Source organism: Tenrec ecaudatus, chromosome 3, assembly GCF_050624435.1.
Source record: "Tenrec ecaudatus isolate mTenEca1 chromosome 3, mTenEca1.hap1, whole genome shotgun sequence".
NCBI classification, from domain to species: Eukaryota; Metazoa; Chordata; class Mammalia; order Afrosoricida; family Tenrecidae; genus Tenrec; species Tenrec ecaudatus.
Genome location: NC_134532.1, coordinates 65,204,570 through 65,228,656, shown reverse-complemented (window position 1 = coordinate 65,228,656; position 24,087 = coordinate 65,204,570). Strand labels below are relative to the sequence as shown.

The 24,087-nt window shown below is 40.9% G+C and overlaps 1 protein-coding gene across 1 annotated transcript in view; it reads right to left on the bottom strand.

Annotated features, from left to right (window-relative positions):
- Window positions 1-24,087, bottom strand: part of IQCM (IQ motif containing M) — a 473,119-nt gene that overhangs the window by 402,590 nt on the left and 46,442 nt on the right. Inside the window, exons 4-5 of the mRNA XM_075543525.1 lie at window positions 12,757-12,847; window positions 4,464-4,468 (exon numbers count right to left, since the gene is read on the bottom strand). Of these exons, the coding sequence (XP_075399640.1) occupies window positions 4,464-4,468; window positions 12,757-12,847 (96 nt within the window). The remainder of the gene's footprint in view (window positions 1-4,463; window positions 4,469-12,756; window positions 12,848-24,087) is intronic.

Here is a 24,087-nt window from a genome sequence, read left to right as displayed (position 1 = left end):
GTCACTCAACTCACTGCCATCTAGTTGATTTGGACTCACAGTGACCCTTTAAGACAAGGCAGAACCGCCCCTGTGAGTTTCTCAGACTGTAACTCTTTATGGAAGCAGAAAGCTCTGTCTCTTTCTGGTGGTGGCTCAGCTCATGATTTCCAGCTGCTGGCCTTTCAAATGCAGCCCAATGTCTAACAACTGTGTGTAGAACAAGGCCACATCTCAGGGCTGCACAGAGTCGCAGCTGGGCAGAATTGAAGCGAGGGTAATGGGTTTGGTTAAGGGAGTTGGAGAGTCTGAAGAGTAGCCAGCAGAGTGATGGTTTGGTTTATGTATGACCTTGGCTAGGCTACAATTCCTAATAGTTTAGCCAAAGATGACTATCAATGCCGTTCCATAATGCAATCTAAGATAAATTGCAATGTAATCTAATTTAAATAATAATTCATTTAAAAGGAGGACTTCCTTGCTGTACATTCTGCCTAAAGAATATGAGAAGATATTTTGGAAGAACTTTACTTTGTGCCATCTATAGGTACGTAGACCTTGTGACACAAAAATGCAGGCACCTCTTAAGCATATCAGATTTGCTAACCTTCCATAATCACATAAGCCAAGCCCTTGAAGTAAATCCCTGAGTGTTGATAGAGAGCAGGTGGAGAGATGATCGATGATAGCTAGCTAGCTAGACAGATAGATATGATCCAACCAATCTCACTGCCATCAAGTCAATGTTGACTCATAGTGACCCTTTCAGACAGGGTAGAACTGCCTCTGGGAGCTTCAGGGACCATAACTCTTTACAAGGGAGGAAAGTCTCACCCATCTCTCAGAGATCACCTGTTGGTTTCCAAGTGCGGACCCACACTCCCCAGGGCTCCTCTGACAGATGACAGATAGGTAGGTACAACAACAACAAAAAGGTGTGTAATCTGAGATGCAGTCACTGTTTCTGTTTTTCTAGGGAACCCTAAGACAAGAGTATATTATTTAAGAATATAAAAGAGGGCAGTGAGTCACAAATTACTGTAAGAAGAAGTAATGACATATAATTTGGTAATATGAAATTCACTGAAGGAAATTTTAGCGAAGAGGAGAAAACATTCTAGGAGATGCAGTGAAAACCAAATATACCTATCTGTCACCAATGTTTGTGGTCTATGGCATATGAGAGAAAAATTAGTAAATTGTCATTGTAACTTATACAACGAAATGGGGCTATAGGTGAGTTGAATTACCAATTCCCTCAGGGTTATGGGGCCAAGTACAGAATCTAGTTAATCTAAGATGGTGAAAACAACATTTAGAAGAGATTAAGGATTTAAGATTTTTACTGATTGTACCTTCAGAGAACACAGTAACTGGGTTTCAGGAACTGGAAGAATGGGAAGGATGGGAGATGAGATCAGACCAAGAACACAGAATTACAGAGTAGAGTTTTGGAGATAACAGGTAAGCCAGAAATCCTAAATGTCTTGTAGAAACTGCTATAGACAGAGTACGTCCTCAACAAGATTTATCATGGGAACTCCAAGATAGAAAGTGGTACCAGACTGTCGAGAGAGGTGAAAGATCTTGCCAAAAACAGGCTCTCATAGGGCATACAATGTATCAGTGTTTGAGATATAGAAAAAGGAAATGTTATGAACTATCATTCCTTTGGTTGATGTCTGTTTCATGCTTTCTTTGAGATTTCCAAAGACAACATTAAAACCCGAAGAATTGAAGGGATTCATACTAGACCATAGCTCAGTGAAGCTGTGAGCACATCCCTAAAACAACTTCCTCCTTCCAGTAGACCTTTTTTTGTAAGTCTGTTAAAGTGCTTTTCTAAACAATAGAGTAGTTACTCAGAACGTATTCTGTTGGAATCATGAATTTGGAGAAAGCTTTGAAATTGTTACGATAAAAGCAGTGAAATTACCAATGGAAAGTTAGTTCAGAAGTGATATATCTGATTTAAGATCCAGAGTTAAATATCATGGTATAGTGATGGATGTCCACTCATTGGTTTCAAAAAAAAAAGAAGGCAAAATCTCAGAGTTCACAGCCTACAGGAAGTATCGTCCTGTCTACACTGCTACCAGAAGAGAGCAAAGATGCCCGCCTCCCATACCAACTTCTCTGATCAGGGTCACAAGAGATGGATTAAATGAGAGAAAAACATGGAACAGAAGTCAGATATACCCAAACTATCACCTTGGAATACTCTAAATCTTGAGCTGAAGCTCTTCTCTGAGGTCACCTTTAATTTGGCACACAAAATGAGAAACATTACCCATACATCGATACATTAAAAAAAATCAATGTGAGACTAAAACATCAGTAACAACTCCAAATTGCAGGTGAGAAGCCAGAGTGCAGGGAAAGCAGAGCTCTGGGGGTGGAACAGCCAGAACACAAAGCAATGGGATACTGCCACATTGTGAGAAAATGTAACCAAGTCTTTGAACAATTTGTGTAGAAATTGTCAAATGGGAACTTAATTTGCTATGAATTTTCACTAAAATACTATGTTTTAAAACAAAAAGGATCAGATTCGAGGTATAGAGTAGGATGCTAACAATGACAATGAAGGAAATAGCTGAAAGCATGAAGAGTAAACCAAGAATGACCAAAAGTCCATGTGATTACACAGTAATAATAAAGCTCTTTTCTTGAATTCCAAGCTTTGGTTATTGTAATTAGAGACCATCAAACAGACCCGTCATTCATACGGGCCCCAAGCACAGCAGGATTTTGATCTATGGGGCTTCATTTGCTATTTATTTAGGTTTTTGTTGGGTTTATTTGGGGGAGGGTGAGAAGAGTGTTTCTTTTTAAAATAGATCATCAACCGTTTCTTCCTAATCTGACTTAGTGTAGTGGAAGCTCTCCCCATACTTTTTCTGCACCACAGAAACGCACAAGCCAGCACTGACAGGCAGACACTAGCTGTACTTGAGATGCACTTGCCAGAATGGGCCCTGAGTCTCCTATGCAGAAGGTGAGAATTCTACCATGAACTACCCTGCTGGCAAGCACCTGGGCCGCAGTGTGGCAAGTCAGGGGTGTTAAAAAGTGCTGCCTGCTGTTTCTAATAAGGTATTCTTTAAGATAGGCTCAAAGTGAGATTCTCAGATACCAAACTCCTTGACTTCAGTATGCTTTAATTATAGACATAAAATAACTAGTAATCCTGTCTCAATTTTATTAAGCACCAAGAAACATGGTATACAATTTAGAAGCAGTTCCTAAAAACCTTTGAGATCACTATTGTTATCAAACATTTTAGAAATATGGGACCTAAGTCACAGATAAATTAAATCATTTGGGTGAGGCTTCCTGACTAGAAACTGTCAGGATCAGAATGATAATTTCCTTAAAATACATCCAGGGCTTTCACTTTTATTAATTATGCTAAAAAGGCAAAGATCCATACAGTATATTGTATACATTTTTTAGTCAAATGGATGGAAATCATGACTTTGTCTTAATTCCCCTGCTCTCATTTCCTTTTTTTCCCTTCTTTAAAAAGAATTACTTATGCAGTCTAAACACAAGAGGGACAATTCTGGGTCAAATTAATTAACATTCACTCCAAAGAAACTTGCCAGTTCTACATCCCCTCACCCTTGAAGTTGCATGGTGTTATTAAACAGGCCTCAGTGACCTTATCATTGTAACTTACTAAACTCAATGGAATTATCATCGCAATTGGGAGAAAAGTTTTGTGCAGAATTTTTAGAATATAACCTTAAAGCGAACTAAAATATAAACAACCATATAAAATGCATTCATTATTTTCCACCCAAGACACTAAAGCCAAACCATATTAGATTATTCAGGGGGAAAAAATCAACATTTTTCACACTTGGTTAATAGCTTATATTAAAAAAAAACATGCTGGTCACCAGCCTTCAGGCCTTTCAATCTGACCTTACCAAAAAAAAACTGTGGTGCAATTGTAAATGTGTTGTTTGGCTCGAAATAAAACAAACCCTTCACCTATGAAAACAAAGCCATGATAAAACCCCCTACTTATTTGATTAAAGATACATTTCTTTTGAAATTAAAAAAGGATTATGACCATATATATCAAACAAACAAAAAAAACACCAAAATAAAATCCTAACCTCCTGCGGCTGAGTCGATGTGACTCACAGAAATCCTACTGCACAGAGTAGAGGGATCCCAACACTGCAATCTTGACGGAAAGAGACTCCCCTCGCTCTCCTTCAGAGGGATGGTAGGCCTGTTAACAAGCTGAACAGAGAGAGGCTGGGGAATGGGAGTGGGGTGCAAGCTATTTAAGGTAAGAGCTCCTTCCAAACCTAGGAGGACTTTCTTTTGCAAACTTTCCAAAATTTCTTCAAAAATCAATCAAGGTCCTGCTCAACAAGAAGTGATTCTTTTAATGGCAGCCTAAAGCTGAAGAACATAAGTAACACATTTAAAAAAAATAAAAGAAAGAAAGAGAGAGACGACGAGACTGTTTCTTTGACTCAATAGCCCCTTAGGTGTACAAGTGGCACAGGGAGTTCCAGAGAGTTTCTCAATCACATCGACGGGCCTGAAGAATCAGACACGTTTCCTTTGTGGAACTGTGGATTAACGCCACCCCAACTGTAGAGAAACTTAAAAAATGCAGACAAACACACACGTACACAATTCGATGTCTCAAGTTCACAAACATGAATTGTTATTCCCCAACTGTCTTTTGAGATGAAATATGGGGGTAAGTAAAATGGATTGCTCCAAAATCATAGAAACCTTTATTAAACAAATATATCAAAATAATGAAGCTTAACCCATCTCTGTCTATATCTATACACATTTAAAGGTAGTTTTTCATCAGTCTAAGCCATCGCCACAGAATTTTTTTGTTCTTCAATTTACACCCTTTCAACATGGTAGTTTGGGGATCCTTGAGGCACTCAGATTGTTTTTTGTTTCCCCCTTCCCCCCAGTGTTGAGTTTAGGAACAAAAGTTATTGAAGAACAAGTCCGGGGCTGGATTGTGGAGGAGACGGGATTTCAATGAAATTGTCATAGGATAACCCTTGCTTCGCGGGAAGAAAGAATAGGCTCATTTGCAGTGATGCAAAAAAAAAAAAAATCCTTGAAATGACTTTCCTGGCCTTTGTATCACCACTGCAGTTTTCCATGTACTCAAAGATTATTCCAATAAGCCTGTGTTCTTCAGGATGATCCCCTTGGAATCCCAAAAACTTCCCCCACAATCTTCTGAGCTGCCCTCTCTGCTTGAATTTTACTGGGCCCACAGATACCCTCAGTAGCCCCTGTTTTGATCGGGTCTTGCTCTCTGGATCATACTGGTAAATCCAAGACTCCTACTACCAAGTTAAATGATCTTCATTGTCTTCACTCTTGCTCAAAAGCTCGATGGAAAGCAGATCTCTGAGCTAGCTGATCGTGACACGATGGTTTTGGCTGCTGCTGAGCGGAATCCTTGACAAGACCAAGACAAGACCTTGATTTACCATTGAAAGTGAGAGGAGATGGGTCAGTCAGGGTGTGATGTAGTACCGATGAAGAACACAGCTTTCCCCCAGATCCTGGATGCTTCCTCCCCTCAACTACCATGATCCGAATTCTATCTTGCAGGACTGGATAGGTCAGAGGTTGTGCACTGGTGCATATGGGGGCTGGAGGCACAGGGAATCCAGGGTGGATTCCAGGCACAGGACCAGGGGTGTGAGGGGCGATGCTGGGAGGGTGGAGGGTGAGTGGGTTGGAAATGGGGAACTGATTACAAGGATCCACATGTGTCGTCCTCCCTGGGAGATGGACAGCAGAGAAGGTGGGGAAGGGAGACTCCGGATAGGGCAAGATATGACAAAATAACAATGTATAAATTACCAAGGGCACATGAGGAAGGGGGGAGCGGGGAGGGAGGGGGAAAAAAAGAGGACCTGATGCAAAGGGCTTAAGTGGAGAGCAAATGCTTTGAGAATGATTGGGGCAGGGAATGTGCGGATGTGCTTTATACAATTGATGTATGTATATGTATGGATTGTGATAAGAGTTGTATGAGCCCCTAATAAAATGTAAAAAAAGAAAATGATTAGGGCAAAGAATGTACAGATGTGCTTTACACAATTGATATATGTATATGTATGGATTGTGATAAGAGTTGTATGAACCCCTAATAAAATGTTTTTTAAAAAAAGAAAGTGCCAACTTCAGTAAGGAACATTACTTGTAGTTCTGCAAGCTCCTTCCACCACTTCTGCTCTTCCGTCAGGGTGTCCTCAAGGATACTGGTCTTCCGTCTCTTGGCTCCTCTTAAAGGTCTCTAGAATTTTCTTTAAAAATCTGACCCATCTAAAAACCGAATGTTGTGGGAGAGGCATTTTGTCCATATACTCATGACAAAGCTTCGGTGATTTTGGAAGATGTCCACTTGAAGTTTGTTAAAAATTTGATATTAGTCTTGAACTCAAAATCGTCTTCCCATAGCCCAAAATATATCCTTTTTTTAAAGGCACCCTATGAAGGCCAGGAAAAGAAGATAGCGCAAAGAACGTGTTTTCAACCACCCACACCCTGCAAAATTATATATAAACAGGTTCTGTTTGGAACAAATCCATGTAAGTATGAACCTTGGTAGCAATACTATTTTTGGCTTTCCTTCATATAAGTAAAATGCCTCTGTTCAATGGTTTTTCTATATTTTTGTCTTTTAGAAGAATAAAAGCAATGAAAGTCACTGGGTTGTAACCAACCTTTATGCTGTGAGACTCACCAATTTCCTTCTGTAGACTCACTGTAGAATAGGCTCTTGTCCCCCTGCGCCAGCCAACATGGAGAGGAAAGGTATATGAATCCAAAAATCTGTTTCCAAAACACAGAGTTAGATCTTTGAGTGATTTACTACTCTTTATTTTGTACTAAAAACCTTGTAGACTACTGTGATAGGATTACGAGCTAGTCATTGGGAAGAAAGCTGTCTGTCTTCCAACAAAAGCCACGTCAACAGAGCTTGTGCCTATTGTACCCTCAATGAGAGGCATGCTGTATATGCTTCTGTGAGTATTTATTGTTGAAATAAAAGAAAATACCCAAGTCGACTAACTCTGAGAAGGATCACTAACGGGAACATTTGATTTTGGAACTGAACATGTTTCATCTAACAAAACTCACTCAGGAAACAGAACAAAGGCTGTGCCTTATCCATTCGGAGTTTTATCATAGAATATATAGTAACAATTCAATAAGGAGCACACGTGTGACTGCCTTACGGGATCCGGATACCTACACATGCAGTCATGTCCATGGGGCCGGCCTGAGGATTGAGTGCGCCTCTGCCTTTGTGAACCTCTAACTGGATACTCAAGAGGCTTGAGTATCAAGGTAGCTTTGCAAACTCCCTCAGAAGTTCTAGAATTTATTTAAATGTCACTGAGAAAGGGCTAAGAAACAGATTTTTGCATTGCTTTCTAAAGCCTGCGCTGTGATTCAATGCTATTTACTCACCAAATAAAAAGTAGTCTTTGTGTTTTGTTCAGTGATTCCTTTTTAATGAAAGATTATAATAGAGCCAGATCTCAAACTTACGTAAATATTTTGCACACACGAAGGTGAAATGGTGGAGTTGCGTCAGTATAATGTGGAGAAATTCTATCATTAATTTATGCTATCCTCCTCGTCTTACTAAAGTGAGCGAGTAACCATTAACCCACAGGGAGCTCTCGTAAGCAAAGACACTAGGGAAGGAAGTCCAAGTTCACTTGCTTACATTATGGAATGAATTTACAGAAATGCAGGGGTCATACTTTTCCAAACCCACACCCATTGCCTTCTGGTAGATTCAGACTCACAAAGATGCTATGGAACAAAATATGACTTCCTCAATGCTTCCTCAGTCTGCAATTTCATGAACGGGCACTGCCACATTTTCTCCCACACAGCCCTTACTAGGTTCAAGCTGCCAACCTTTTGGGTAGCAGCCGAGAGCTTTACCTCCTGTCTCACCAGGGCTACTAGTCATGCTGTTGAATATAATAAATATTACAAACCAGAAATTAGCACTCATAGAAACAGAATTCTAGATGGACTCTGGTTCGGGTACACCTAAGTGATATCACTATTAAATACAGAGCATTTGAATGCACGAGAGCCCTTAAAATTAGAATCCAAAGGTATATTGATAACATTTATTCCTTTAACCTTACATTTTAAAATGTCTGACTATTCAATTTTGTTGTATTTATTTCAGGGCAAACTAATTAACATTTTGGAAAAAGTGAGAATCAAAATTTATAAGTTCCTCTTTTATTTTGTAGGGAGAAAAACACCATGAGAAATGCAAAAAAGATTGGCATCAATAATTAAAACCTATTTGGATCCACATTCAATACCCATGGAAGCAGCTGCCCATAAAGCAAATGAAATATTGCAATGGGCAGATCTTCTGAAAAAATATTTCTTTAAAGTATTAAAAGCCGAAGATGCCACTTGGAGGACTAAGGTGTGCCTGACCCAATCCATGGTATTTTCCAAAGCCTCATATGCATGAGAAAGCTGAATAATGAATAAAGAAGATTTTAAAAAAGAAGTGTCTTTGAATTAAGGTGTTGGTAAAGAATACTGAGTAGACCATGTGCTACAGAAGAAGAAACGAACCCGTCATAGAGAATGTACAGCCAGAATACTCCTTAGAAGGGGTGCTAATGAGGTTTCATCATTTACATTTTTGGCATATTATTAGGAACAAGGAGTGGCTGAAGAAAATCAGACTTTGTAGAGGGTCAGCGTAAAAGAGAGAAAACCTTCAAAGAGAGAAATTGCCACGGTGCTTGCAACCATGGACGCAAGCATAGCAGTGATGGTGGAGACAGTGCATGAGCAGACAGCCTGTGTTTGTGGTACGTAGGTTGACCATGGTTGGGAGCATCCACAATAATACCTAGTACGAATAGTTCCTATTTTGATGTTTTCCAAAGAAGTTTATTTTGCAGACCAATTTTTAAGGTATATTTTAGAATATCCCTTCTAAAATTCGTACATTTCAAAGTATCATCCAGAGAATTATAAGTAGCACGACAGACTGCCAAAATAACCAACAGAGGTGTCTTGGAATAAGTCCAGCCAGAATACCCCTTAGAAGCACGGATGGCAAAATGCATCTCCTGCGCTTTGAGCATGCTGTCGGGAGAGACCACTCCCTGGAGAAGGACACCATTCTTGGTGGAGGAGAGGGGCCATGTTAAAGAGGAAGACCCGCAGCGAGATGGAGCAGCACAGCGACTGAAGTCGTGAGCTCAAACTGAAGACAATTGTGAGTCTGGCTCAGGGCTGGGCAGTGTGTTGTTCTGCTGTGCACACGGTTGCTGAGTTAGGACTGACTCAATGGGACCTGACCAAAAACAACATGTATAAATTGTCTCATAAGAGTCTAATAGCACAACTGCTGGGAGTCTTCCAAAGAATTGAGTGGATTATTTTAATTAAGCCTAGAGCCTATATCTGCATTGTTATCCATTCTCCATCTGGTTTCCTGACTGATTCCATTTTCCTTTCCGTTGCTTATATCATCATTGCTAAGTTGCCTTGCTTCATTTTCGTGGTGAACTAGATTTCAACAAAAATCTGAGTCTAATGACAGGTTCTCTTGTTAAGCACGGGATTTCTAAAACCCGGAGTTCCCATGTCCTAAACCACTTCTATGATTTTCTCTCTGCATTTCCACACATTTCTAACATTAATGGAATAAAACTAAGTGCTAAGGTAGGAAAGGTGCTATAACTATAAACTAGCTATAAATAAAGACAAGGCAACACAAGTGGATTGAAGTCCAGGCTTATATGCCCCAGTTGTCACTAAAATTGTATGTACTTCCTGCGATTTTTCAAAAGGTATGTTCTTCCTCCTTCAGGAGAGAATATTTTTATTTTATCTAATCTGATCAGATGTTTTATTTGTGGGTGGTCCACTTGTCTTTAAATCATTAACATTCATTCATAGATTACCAATCTCATCAAAATATATTGATAACAATATTTTTACATGCACGCGTTTTACTTTACTGGTAATTAGGTGTTTACTTAAAAATCTAACATATTTGGTTAAATTGTTATATAAATTTCTCGTTTTTAATATCTATTACTTACTCTCTTGGTCTTAATCTAAATCTTGGTTGAAACTGCATGAAGGCAAAAGTAACATTTCTTTAAACTGGTAAATTCCAAACACCATATTTCTCTCTGTCTTTGCAATTAAAATCATCCTTTACCATGAATTTAATGTGCTGTGCCACAGGATTCCCAAAGAAACAGTAGGTGGTCTGGTTTTGAAAACCTCGTCAATCAAAGTCCTACAGAGTGCAGTTCTGCTCTGAGTCCCCACAAGTCACAATCCAGTGAACAGCCACTAACCTCCAAGTTTACCATGAATAAAACCAGATCTAGTGTTACAATTGCACCTACACGCAACGCTTCCAAATTCAAGTCAGATAGTGCACCTCGTGTGATTATTCTCACAACGATTCATGGCTCTCATTATAGTCGTGGCAAAGTTTTCTCAAGTTTCAATTCGATAATGGCCAATTACACCAAATGTCTGACCATCGCTTTCTACGATAATGAATTAATATAAAACAGCCACTGAAAAAGATCTTTTAACAGAGCAACATTAACATTTAACAACAATAATGTTCCTACAAACCAAATGGTGAAGAGTTTTGAGGACAAAATCCTGCGGACAAGTCAGGGTTTCCCTTCAAGGCGGCCTGATTGAAAAATGCAATTCCTCCTTCGGGAAGTCCGAGAAGGATGGGGTAGTAGGGTGGTTCTTGTTGTTCGGTGCCATCCAGGGCTCCGATCCACACACCCCCATACACAAGAGAATGAAGCACTGTCGTCCTCTCAATTGCTCCTGTGTTGGAGCCGTGGTTACCGCCACTGTGTCAATCAAGCTCCTTGAGGGCCTTTCTGCATTTTGACACCCCTCTACTTTAGGAACCATAGTGTCCTCTCTCTGAGCTCTCCTCTCCTTGCCATCCTTGCCTCTAAGGGACACTCTGACCGCACTTCTTCCAGGACAGGTCAGCCTGTTCTTCAGCAGTCCGTGGTACTGTCAACGTTCTTCTGCAGCTCCACAATTCATCCCAGGAGTTCTTCGTTGGTTATCTGTATTTCTATCCAACTTCCACGTGCATGGAAGGCAAACCTTAGTCGTAAAAGAAACATCCTTGCTTTGAAACACTCTAACGAGGGCTAAGGGGGCAAATTTACCTGATGCACCCTGTCTTTGGATCTCTTAACTGCTGCTGCCGTGAACATTGACCGTGAACCCAAGCAAGACAAAATCCTTGCAACTTCCACCTTGTCTCCATTATTCTGCTGTTTCCTATGGGCCCAGTTGTGAGAATTTGGGTCTTCTTAATCCATTTTGTTAGCAAAGGTGAAAGGGTACAACTTGTCACTTACACGGGAGCTTTAAAATAGCCTCAAGGGCCAGTTTTCTGAGGCTCTGCAGCTTCGGTGCAAGTGTGCTCACAGAGCATCCATTTCTAGCCGACCTAAATGGCCCTCCTTGGCCAGGGCTAGGCTGGAAGGAGGCCGGGCACCACTGAGGCCCCTCGCTCATGGCACCAAGTGGAGCATAGATGAAGGGTCCTCCTCTCTACCCGGGCGGCGCTTAAAGGGGCCACTCATACAAACACTTTTCTGGTTGTGTGCTATCAACTCCTTCTGGTAAATAAGAAAAGCTACTTTCCATGGGTGCACATTTGTCAGGCCAGGGTCAAAAGGGCGTGATGTGGCTGGTACAATCCATGTTGGTGATTGACATCCTTATTCTCCTCTCTCTTTTCTTTCTTTCGGTACCCTTTCTCTAATGACCTCTTTGCTCTCTAGAAATCCGCTTAAGCAGATTTGGAGCTCCATCCTATAGTGGAAGTGTAGCCAATGGGATCTGTTGCCCTACAAAGGCCACTTTTGAGTTCGACCTGGAGCGTTAGGATTAGCAATGGTGGAAAGTGAGCGGGCAGGTAAGTTCACTGCTGTCGGGCCATGTAGTGGGAAAACCGTCCACGGGATCTGCCGCAGCCCTAGACCCCTTCGCAACACAGAAGCAAGGTTGAAAATCGCTGTGTTCACATTCTGCTGTCTAATCAGCACCCCCTTTCTGTTTTTTAAAAAAAGACTATTTTTAAATTACAAAAGGAAAATTTATAATGAGCTGCTTCATTATTGCTGCAGATGAGATATTAAAATACAAAACGTATGTAATTGTCATAAAAGATAGCATTTTCTCCCCCCTCAGGAAATGTGTCCCGATGGCACAGCGGTTAAGTGCTCAAGCAACTTACCAAAGGGTTAACAGTTCAAGCCCACAAGCCTCCTCCTAACGGAACCAGGGAGCAGCCTGTCTCTCGAAAATGCTTGGGAATGCTGAGGCAGTTATACTATGTCCTGGGGTTTCTGTGATTTGCTATGAATCTCGATGGACACAAAGGAAGCAGGTTTGGTTCTCGAGACAGTCACAAATTAGACTTGAGTGGAGGCCCTGTACTACCCAGATGGCTAGCTTAACTACCCAGACATCTTCCAGTTCAAAAGGTCATTGAACAGCAGACGAAATTTGGGTAATTGACACTCTTCAAAGAACTCAAACAGAAGGATAAATTAGCCTCATGCCTGGGTGTTAATCGAGAGATAAGAAACCATGACAATTGGCCGGGGAATATTGGCCATAGATATATACATACATACGCACACGTTTTCTACAGGTTAGCTTACGACACTTTCCCCACATTACCTGGTCTTCTCTTTGTACTGTTGCTTTTCTTTCTCCATTGTTTTACTCACGGATTCAATATCAGACAGGATTTTGCTCAGTTTAACTTGCTCTGGAATTCAAAAAGAAAGGTTATAATGGTATATTATTAACTTTCAAGTTCTAAGTGCATATTTTGAATTAGGTAGGAAATCACAGATTTTGTTCATAACAGAAAGTATAATATTCTTTTAAAAATTACCACTAAAGAGATACTCTAAACACACAGTTGAGTGTGCGTGCGTGTGTGTTCATCCCACGATACTCAGCTGTTTTGCAATTACAGAAATTTAGGACAGAAAAGTTTAGAGTAAATGGACGGCATAGATCAGGAGAGAGAGCTCCCAAAGGAGGGTCAGCAACAGCAGAGCACACACCCTCCGGGACCAAGAGGCTCGTTTAGACATATCGCCACTTTATCATCATGGGCATCACAAAGTTTCATTTGTATACAAGGGCCTGCTCTTTTAAAATAATGCTGCCAGAATTCGTCGATGTGAATAGGAACACTTGGTCCTCATCCAATCGGAAGAGAATTAGACGGAAGCACCAGATTCAGTGGTAATGTTCTCAGCTGGCTGCTGAAAGGTAGATGGTTCAAAGCCACCAGCCGCTCCGTGCGAGAAGGGGTGAGAATGGTTGCCAACAGCTGTGCCACTTAGAAACCCCAGGGGCAGTTCTAGCGTGACCCCTCTGCTTAGCCATGAGTGGGAATGGATTTGATGACAGTCAGTCTGGGTGTCGTATTCGTTTGTTTTGTTTGGGCTGGGGGGAGGATCATCTCACCATATAAAGAACTATACCAAATAAACTTATAAAACTGAAATGAAAATCTAAGGTTGGCCAAGTTGAAACTAGGAATCTTAGAGTTTTAGATGAGAACACTGGAGCAAAATTGCTCAGGGTTCAGCTGCTAACCAAAAGGTAGATGGTTCAAACCTGCCAGCCAGACACTCCACAGAAGACAAGACCTGGCGATCTGCTGTCACAAAGATCAACCTATGTCTGAGGCACCCTATGGGGCAGCTCTACCCTAATAGGCTTGCTCTGCGACCCAATGGACTCCCAGTAATGGGGAACACTAGTGCAGAAAACCCAAGGGGCGTGTCAGAAAGCATGAGTTAAATCAAGAGAAGGGCAGGTTATCAACCATCAGCCCAGGCCCCCTTTCCTTCAGAGCTGCCTAGGCCGGTGGTGCTTGCCTAGCAACGAAGACACCCTTTTATTGTCCAGCATTCGTGCCCGAAAGGAGTGTCCTAAACCTCCGTTCTGTATCTGAATCCCTGTTAGTCTTGTGACTGTGGGGTGTGTGTGTGTGTGTGTGTGTGTGTGTGTGTGTGTAGAGTTGGCAGTCTGATGGAGACACCCCTGGTCCGACAGTGCCTGGGGGCCATGGAAGGAGATGTCGGGAGGTGAGCAGGAAGCCAACAATGACGGGTATAGGGCAATAGCCAAGTGTTCTAAAATTGATGTCAAGGAGGGTGTGGCTTTCCTGGTCGTGTTGGCTCAATTGAGTGGTAACTGAGAGGAATAACTGACAGGTGAATGATGAGTAAACATGATAGTGGGGCAAGAGGAAAACAAGAAAAAGAGGAAAGAAGAGAAAATATATGTATATGTGTAAAAATATAAAGCAAGTGTACTTCGTATATGTTTAGGTATGCAAGTGAAACAAGGAAGCAGCTGGACTTTGGGCCTCCACTTAAATCCTAACTCAGTACAAGAAGGACTTGTTTAATAATGTGGCATTGTATGATATTTACCTTCATGACACAATCGCTGAAGGCAAAAATGGGTGCATAAGTAAATGTTTTGAGTAAAACTGATGATGCCCAGTTATTAAAAGATATAGCATTTGGGGTCTTAAAGGCTTGTAGTTAAGCAAGTGCCCATCTAGCAAGGGAAACAACAAAGCCCACGTGGAAGAAGCACACCAGCCTGTGTGATCATGAGGTGTCCATGGAAGAAGCATCAGAAGTTCAAAAACAAGCAACCAAATCGATGTGAAGGCGTGTGGATGTAGTGGAGACCCCAAACCCACCCGGAACATCATTGGACAGCTCCTCTCAGAGGGCCACATGGAAGGATGAGAAATGCAGGATGCAGTATAGTATTGATGAACCATATAACTATCTATTTAATATCACCCCCTTACTATTATGCTTTTTATTTAGCTCATTAATCATGTCAGAATTGTGATGTTCATTTGTATATTTAAGATCCTTTGCTACATGAAAGCCAATTAATAGTAACAGGATAAGCCTTCAGAAACAGTAACCGAAATAATGGTTCCCTGAGAGTCTGGGAAGAGAGTGGGTGGAAGGCGGGAAGAGGGAGCTGACAGCATTGATGATTGTCTAACCCCCCTTGATGGGATCGAGCAACAGAACTGTATGTGAATGGATATATTGGACTGTGTAAGATATGGCACACAAAAAAACAAACCCTAACAACAGACTATTATAGGAAAAAACAATAAGAGTTTGTGGGGGAGGGAGGAGATAAAGGGGAGCTGACATCAAGGAGTTCAAGAGAAAGAGAATGTTTTGAAACTGAGTATGGTAACAATTGTACAATACTGCTTGATGTGATTTAATGACGGAATGTTATGATATCTGTAAGAGCTACAGTAAAATGATTAAACTTTCCTAAAAAACCAAACGCCTAGTTCTTGGCTTCTAAAAATAAATTTGTACCTATATTTTTAAATGCCTATTATTTGCTATGAATTTTTTACAGATAGGGAAAATGCATTCTCTATAACATTATACTAGAAATATTAAATTAGATATCTGAGTGTTTCCTAGCTGCTAGATCAGGTATACCAAAAAATACAATGAGAGAACATAGAAGTCTCTGTTTCAGAAAAACGTACAAACTAGTGGAGGTCAAGAGAATATAGGTATAGTGCATAATACAATGATTTTAAACAAATGGAAACTAGAATGCCAATATTTATTGAAAATTATTTTATAATGCACCAGGAGTGTTCCTTAGCATTACCCATGGGGAAAAAACTCACTTTCTTGATGAAGTATTTGGTACATCAAATATTATTTGGTATTATTAATAGTAATGTTCTCATTAGATTGGAACATAAAGTTCCAACTCGTAGTGATCTTATGTACAACATAGCAAACCAAACAATGCCTGGGCCTGCATCAACCATATTCTCAAGTGTGAGCCCATCACGACAGTCACTGTGTCAGTTCATCTTGTCTAGGGTCTTCCTCTTACTTTTTGCTTCCCTTCCACATTGCTGAACATGGCGCTCTTCTCCATGCAGTGGGTCCTCCTGATAATGTATCCGAAGTACATGAAATGAAATCTTGCCATCCTCACTTCTCCGGAGCATCCCAGTGGTACTTTCACCAAAACAGACCTGTTTGTTCTCTTGGGAATCCATGCTACTTCCAATGTTCTTTATCAACACCTTAATTCAAACCCAGGTTTTTTTTTCAGCTTTCAGTATTCAATGATGAATTTCCACATGTGGATGAGATGATGGAAAATACTATGGCTTGAGTCAGGTGCCCCTTAGGCCTCAAAGTAGCATTCTTGCTTTTCCACACTCTAAAGAGGTCTTGTGCAGCAGATTTATCCAATTCAATGAGCTGTTTGATCTCCTGGCTGCTGCTTTCCATGAGCATTGATTGTGGACCCAAGCAAGACAAAAATATTTGACAGCTTCAATCTTGGCTCCATTTGTTATGAAGCTACCTATTGGTCCAGGTGTGATTTTGGTTTTTACATTGATTTGTTATCCATACTGAAGGCTGCAATCCTTGACCTTCATCAGCAAGTGATGGATTAAAATAATAATACATATAAATATATTATATATAAGAATATTATTAATTTTACAGATGGGGAAAAGTAGTTTTTCCAGAATCTTGTAAACTTGCCATATGTCTAGTGAAGACTCAAATGCACATCCCTCTGGCCAACCTACTGACTGCCCCCCGTAGGGGCACAATGAAGTTTATGCTACTCTGTCATTCCTTATTGCGGTGCTGGAGAAGACTATAGAAATCACCATGGACTGCTACAAAGACAAGCCGTTCTGTCTTGGAAGAAGGATGACCACAGTGCTCCTTAGAAGCGAGGCTGGCCAAGCTTCTTCTTCTCTAGTTTGGAGACATTGTCATTAGAGATCAGTCCCTGGAGGACACTGTACTTAGTAAATTGGAGGAGCAGCTAGGGAGGAAGAGCTTCAAGCAAGTGGATTGACCCTGTGGCTCAAGCATGGGAACAATTGTGAGGATGGCACAGAACCAGGTTCTACTGTGCACAGGGTCACTAGGGGTCAGAACTGACTCAATGGCACCTAACAACAACATCATTCCTTATACTTTTAGAAACTGATATTCTCCTGTAAATGAGATATTTCATTCCATGCCTTTCCCCTCTTTTTTATGCATCACTATCAACTCTTTTTTTAATTCAATGTGTTATAATCTGCTTCTGCTATTATTCCTGTTGAAACTCATACTGACAAAATTAGCCAATCAAAGCCTATGACACCATCTTGATGACGTCAATGCTCTTTGAGCAATCTTTGCTTTCTGACCCAGTGCAGGCTCACATTGCCCTCTTCCTGTCTAGACATTAGAAGGTGCCAAATAGGCAGGAGAAAAATATAGACCCAAATACAAAATCATAAAGAAGATCAGAGTTATTGGTCAGACACAGACTGGCAGAATGCTAAGACTATGACTCATAGTTTCCCTTTATATTTGGAAATGAACTCACCTCCATGGTTCAATTTTTTAGCAAAACAAATGACAGATCTATAACGGCCACAATAACACTAGCGAGGTACACACATCTTAGAATAAGGAACCATTTGAAGTCTATCCTCAAGGGCGATGTTCAGAAGACTGAGGAGAGAAGAAGGAATGGGGTCTGGATACTGAGAGGAAGTGGGACAAGTGATGTTTCATTACAATCAATGAGATGAAAAAAATATGTATGAGCTGCTGAGTGTAAAACATTTGATCTATAAACTTTCACCTAATTCACAATAACTAGTTAATAAATTAATTAATTGTGGCAGTCAATGTGTCAACTTTCAAAAGGGGGTAGAGTCTAGCCTGTCAATCAGGTCACAGCCAGAGGCCTCTGTGTGGGCATGCTCTTCCCCTGAGGATTCGGGGAACCTCTGTCTTCCTCCATGCAGGGGGATACACCAACTCTCTTGGCTTTGTCTCTCTACAAGACATTCCTGATGAGAAGCCACATGGAGCTACACTGATGGAGCCAGATCCCTGGAGCTGGAGAAGCTACGTGGAGATCCACACCAGCGTTAAGATGCTTCCACTGCACCTGCATCCACAAGACTTCCAACCCACTGGCCTGTGATCTTCCTGCACTAGGCATCATTGCATGTGCTGTGTGAGTCTGAAGAGGAATTTGCAGATTGGTATCAGATTTATGGACTTGATTTGGACTCAGCGGAGATATTTTCTTAATATTCAATTACTCTTTGATATAAAACTCTCTCTTACATTTATATGAGTGTCCTGAATTTCTTTCTCCAGTCAACCCAGACTAGAATATTAATGGATTACAATGCCTTTTACTCAGCTTCCAAAGTTCTTTGCTATTGAGAAATCTTTAATCATGTGGACATAATATATCAAATAAGTCAATGATTCAAATATAAAAGACAGTTGTTTGATCAGCACCACAATCAATTTTGGAACATTTTCCTCATTTTTGTGCACAGTGTCATTATCATCTCCTGTCCCCTCTCTTGCCGTAACACCAAGGAACTATTGATGTGGTTGCTGTCTCTGTAGATTTCCAATCCTAGATTTCATATCCAGATAACCATACAAAGAGAAGAAACTGGAAAGAAATACAAAATAACTACAGAAAACAATACAGACAAATCTCATGCAAAAGACAACAGAAATTAAAACGAGGAAACATTCAGAATGGATCAAAAGGAAACAAATCATACAAGGTTAAATTTAAGTCAAACGATTTATTAGCCAGGTACCATCTGATTTCTCCACCACACTTGGCTACAACACTCACATCTTCAGTGGTCACTTCGCGAGGGCAAGTACTGAGCAGGGTCACATCATAAGAACACATTGTTTTTCTATGATGTGTAGTATATTATGACTAGTGATTGTGAGTTTAAATCCATTTTTATATATAATGTCTAGCTGATCACTGGTTGACTTTAGAGGCAGCAATGTCAGATTCTAGAAAAATTACATGAGTAGCATACAGTGAACTGTTGATAATTGTGTTAACACCATCACTCATCTAGCCAATTCTACAGAGTTTAAGATATGTGTGTGAAAGGAATATGTACAAGTAGCCTACGTTTTTAATATAATTACTTTGTTTTCTAGTGACATGAATTCATTTAAAAACATTTTTTCTTGTATATCATAGATACTATACACATGTGTAATTCAATTGTCCGCCATTTCCACTCTGCCATCATAAAGAATCTTTATTTCTCCTCTATCCTGTCAGAGGGAAAGTAGGAGTTGTAAACTGGGTCGCTAAAAATAACCAAGTTTATGTACTTAAGGCCATAAAATGGGAACAATGTGTATTCCTGGGAGTTAGTTTTCTGGAATGTAGATTCTTGATAACTTAGAAATTACATATCAAAATGGTGAATGCACTCTGTCAGGCATCTGCCATCCGGAATTATATGTGAACGTGCCTGAGAAGAGTGGAGAGGGGGTTTCTGTCATTTAAATGGTTGGGTTAGAAGTGCTTTACATTGTCTTTACAGAGACTTAATGATACTGCAAAAATGCTTCAAGTGGATTAAATGCAAACCTTCTTCTTTTAAAAAAATGTGAGGTTTGGGTATGGAAAATGGCTCTCTCACTCTTTTCTCTTTTTAAGACATATTCTTTCAATTGTATTCAATTTTATATGAAGTAATCCATAATAAAATTAAAATGTTTCAACTTTATAGACAGATTCATTAGTCAAGAATGACAGATTGCAATTTACTGACATTTCACATTCTAGTGTGTGGGATGGGTGAATGTCATATGATTTTCAACTGGTGGAATTTCAGCACATGTGTGTTATATAAAATGCCAATTCCACAGAAGATTGTGAACTTTCTCATGGTTTCTCCAGAGCAGAGTGCATTTTTATCACCCACCTATACAAATGGGCACATAAAAATGTATTGCTGTAAAGTCATAGAGAGATACATAAAAACAAAAAATTAAAAATATTGAAGTGTTGAGCTATTGTTTCTTGGCATTCCCTCCCCCTCGGTGTAGCCACTCCGGAAGGCAGTGTCTCCATCTCTCAAAACCGTCCATGAAGTCGCTGGTCCTCTCCTACTTACACCAGGTAAAAATGGCAGCCTGCACCTGCAGGGGCTCAGAGGGCAAGCCTTTTCCGTGTCTTTTGAGTTGGGTAACAAACACAAGGCTGAAGTTACAAAATCAGGGCCATAGGGATGGAGCAATGCTTCCCAATGAAATTCTTAGAGGAAAGTTTTTAGTTTCCCTCAAAAAATGAAAAGGTGCATTTTTGTGATGTGAAAAAAACACACCACCATTGGTGCCATTTTGCTGACCTTTTTCTCACCACGGCAATTTTCAATTTTGCCAAAACTTCTTCAAAAATAGCTCCACGATCATCCTGTGTATTCCAAGAAAATCTACCTTGATTACCCCTTTGCGATTCTGTATTATATAAAACAGTAGCCATTACTTCCTGAGATGACATCTCTTCCGTGGTATGACCTAAACTGGCCCTGCAGAATCTCTTCAAAGACATGGAATTGGTTGAAACTTTGTTTTTGGTAGGCATCTTATGAGACAGAGACAAGAGAATTCCTGAGAGAACTTTTCTGCAGTTATGCATTAATCACAGAGGCACGTGTAAACATGTTTTGGTTGAAATAAGCCCAGACATGTATGAAATGAAACTCTAGTAGCAACCCTTTTGGACCTACACGTGTATTTATGGGGTGCTGTGTTAGAAATAGTCCAGTGACACTCATCTAGGTCCAAGAAGAACTTTATATTAAGAAATAATTTTATTTCTTAATAAAGAGATCACCCCAGTCCAACTCAAATCCACCAACCCAATGCTACCCAAGTCCTCTTCAGACACCTGTACCTGCAGGTCGATGACCAAGAAAGGTGACACAGGAAGCACAGAGATCGCAGGCCTGTGTGGGCAGTCTTGGGGATCACAGGTAGGTGGCCCATATGACAGGCTGCCTACAGCTTTTAGGGTCAGCCGGCACACGTGGGCCTGCCCCTGCTGGTGCACAGAGTCCTAGTGAGGATGGTGGCAGACGCCAAGAGAGAAGGAAATTCAAAGTTTCTTTCTTATAAACAGGGCATACCTTCCTAGAGACATTGCCAGGCTGTGACTGGCTTGACCGGTTGGATTCCACTCCTCCTCAAGTGCAAACTGACATAAGGTCAAACTATTGCAAACGTGTACAGTCCAGATAGGAACTGGAAACACAGGGAATCCAGGGTCGATGATCCCTTCAGGACCAGTGTTGTGAGTGGTGATACTGGGAGGGTAGAGGGAGGATGGGGTGGGAAGGGGGAACCAATTACAAGGATCTACATATAACCTCCTCCCTGGGGGACAGACAACATAAAAGTGGGTGAAGTGAGACGTCGGACAGTGCAAGGTACGACAAAATAATAATTTCTAAATTATCAACAGTTCACGGGGAAGGGGGAAGGGGGAGGGAAGGGGAAAATGAAGAGCTGATGCCAGGGGTTTAGGTAGAGAGCAAATGTTTTGAGAATGATGAGGGCAATGAATGTACAGATGTGCTTTACACAACTTATGTATGTATGGATTGTGATAAGAGTTGTATGAGCCCCTAATAAAATGATTTTTTAAAATGTGTACAGAGTGCCAGACAGTTTGGTGGGCATTAGGAATGCAGGAATAAATTGAGGTAATTGAAGCCACATTTTGAAAATAAAATTAACTAAATAATTTGTAAGTACTACAGTCATTTCTATGCATTAGCACAAATGATTGAAATATTACAAATTTCAGTGCTAGAGCAATTTCCATTGTCAATGAATTTAAGATACGGAATGAGATGTATCTCTACTTCTTCATTGGGAGGTCATTGATAGTTTAATTGAAAAATAGAAGTGGAAGTAACATTGTATTATTTATGATGGTATTGGCAATAATAAATGCAGAATCTCCTTTGAAGATGAGGAAGACTCTGGAGAAGGAGGATTGGCACAGTGGCTGCCCCGATGGGCTCAATCATAAAGATAATTGCGAGGATGACCCCACGCACGGGCGTTTAGTTCCATTTTCCAGAGGCTTCTATGAGTGGAAGCCATCTCACCAGCACGTAAAATAAGCCACAGCTCCGTGGACGAGGTGTAGCTTGAAAGGAGGAAGGGAGGAGCAATGATACCACAGAGCCAGAAGTTGGTGGGCCGCTGTTTGATGTCAGTGTATTTGTAAGAGGAGGCGGGACACGCCACTGCTGTCTTTGGCACGGTGATTGGCTGCAGAGAGGGAAGACGTGAAAGCAGGAGAGGAAGAGGAAGGAGAAGCAAAACTCATAATAAATTACTGGAGTTGTTTAGAAGAGATGGGAAGGAGTGGTATCAGGTGGAAATGAGCTTGACGTTGACCTAAAAGGCCTCTCCTAAATCCATAGATAAGTGGTCAGCTGGCTGTTGACTGGCTGGTTCTGACTCATCGCCATCCCGTGGATGACAGAAGCCAGCACCGCCTGCTCCAGCCGCAGCCTCACGCTTGTTAATGTTGGAGCACACTGTGGCAGCCCACGTGACCATCCGTTTTGTGAAGAGCCTTCCTCTTTTTTTGCCCCCTCTTCACTTCACTATGAAAATATTTACTCACGCCATGAAGATGAGCTTCTTGAAAATGAGAGGAGTCACAGGTTTGATGGCAGTCTTCGAGAAAATGGCTCATATTGGAAATAAACATCAGGCGAGGTGGGTAAGAGCCTGACCATCCAAGCCCAAAGAAACCCCACTGTCATTTAGCCAAGTCTGACTGAGAGCAGCTAAAAGGGCTCAGCAGCATCACGACTAAGACTTCAACTGTTCACATTATAACCAAATGGTTCACTGGGGGTGACCTGTACTTTGGGCACTTCTTCAGTTTATTCCCTATCCAGCACGGATGGTGTTCTCAACACAGCTACAGTGACTTTGGTGGTATCTCAATTAGTGAAAACAGCTCCATAAACATGTTATTGGACCAAAGCAATGCTCAGTGGCAATGATGACACCTTTGTGAAAGGGATTCTGTGGCCACATTTACTCCTGATTGCTTTCATGGGGCACTGGCTGCCCATTGTCAGTCTCCCTGGATGAAGCCCCTTCTTCTGTCCGACCTCTCAAGTATGAATGCCTTGGGCTTCTGTCTTAAGTTGGTATGTTTATGTAACATGATGTGCTCACTCAGATTTCATCCAGTTCCATGGCTTTCAATATCTGGATGCCCTGGTAATTCTCAAGCATTATCCTCCTATGACTATCTGTTCTCAGACTTTAGATTAACATACATAACTCCTTAGGTGCCTTCTCCACTTGAAAGTTAATACCCATCTCAAATATAATACTATGACTATTAATGGATACCATAATTTCCATCCCAATGCTTTCTTTATGTCAGTAAATTACACAATCAAGTAGCCACTCATTCAAGCCAGAGAGTCATTAGATCTCAAATCACCCCATTCTTTTCAACTGCTCTAATATCACAATGATCACCACAGTGTAACATAGATAATCAACTCACTGCCTTATTGTTTCTTATTGTTGTTCATGGTTTTGTGAGTTGGCAAGAGCAGTGCTGCTTCAGGTGGTCTATCAGTTGCCTTGGTCGGGCCAGGCTGGATGGGAAACATCTACCTGGAACATGTTCATATCAGGGGATACATTTTCACCGTTGGACAGAAGCGAGGCCTAGGTGTTCGTTGAGTTTGGTAAGCAGATGTTAAAATGGCATTTCTAATCAGAATTCTAAGGCGGTGGTTGGGAAGCCCCCATCCATCTGCAAAATAGTATATTCTAAGTGCCCATAGCAATGTTCATTCTGTCCATAGGTATAAAAAAACTAGATGGAGTTAGGCTTGCGATGTTTATGTATTCATTTCATAAAACCGGTTATGCTTTTGATGAAATACTACATTTGTATTCCCTTGCATTTGCTACTTCACTAGCAAACTTAGAACGCTAGGGGGGAAAGTGGCAACAACCCGAGGGGGACGGGCTGTCATTCATTTCAGCTTTGTGCTAGCCTCCAAGCCCCATGAGATATGCAACCCCTGAAAGTCTT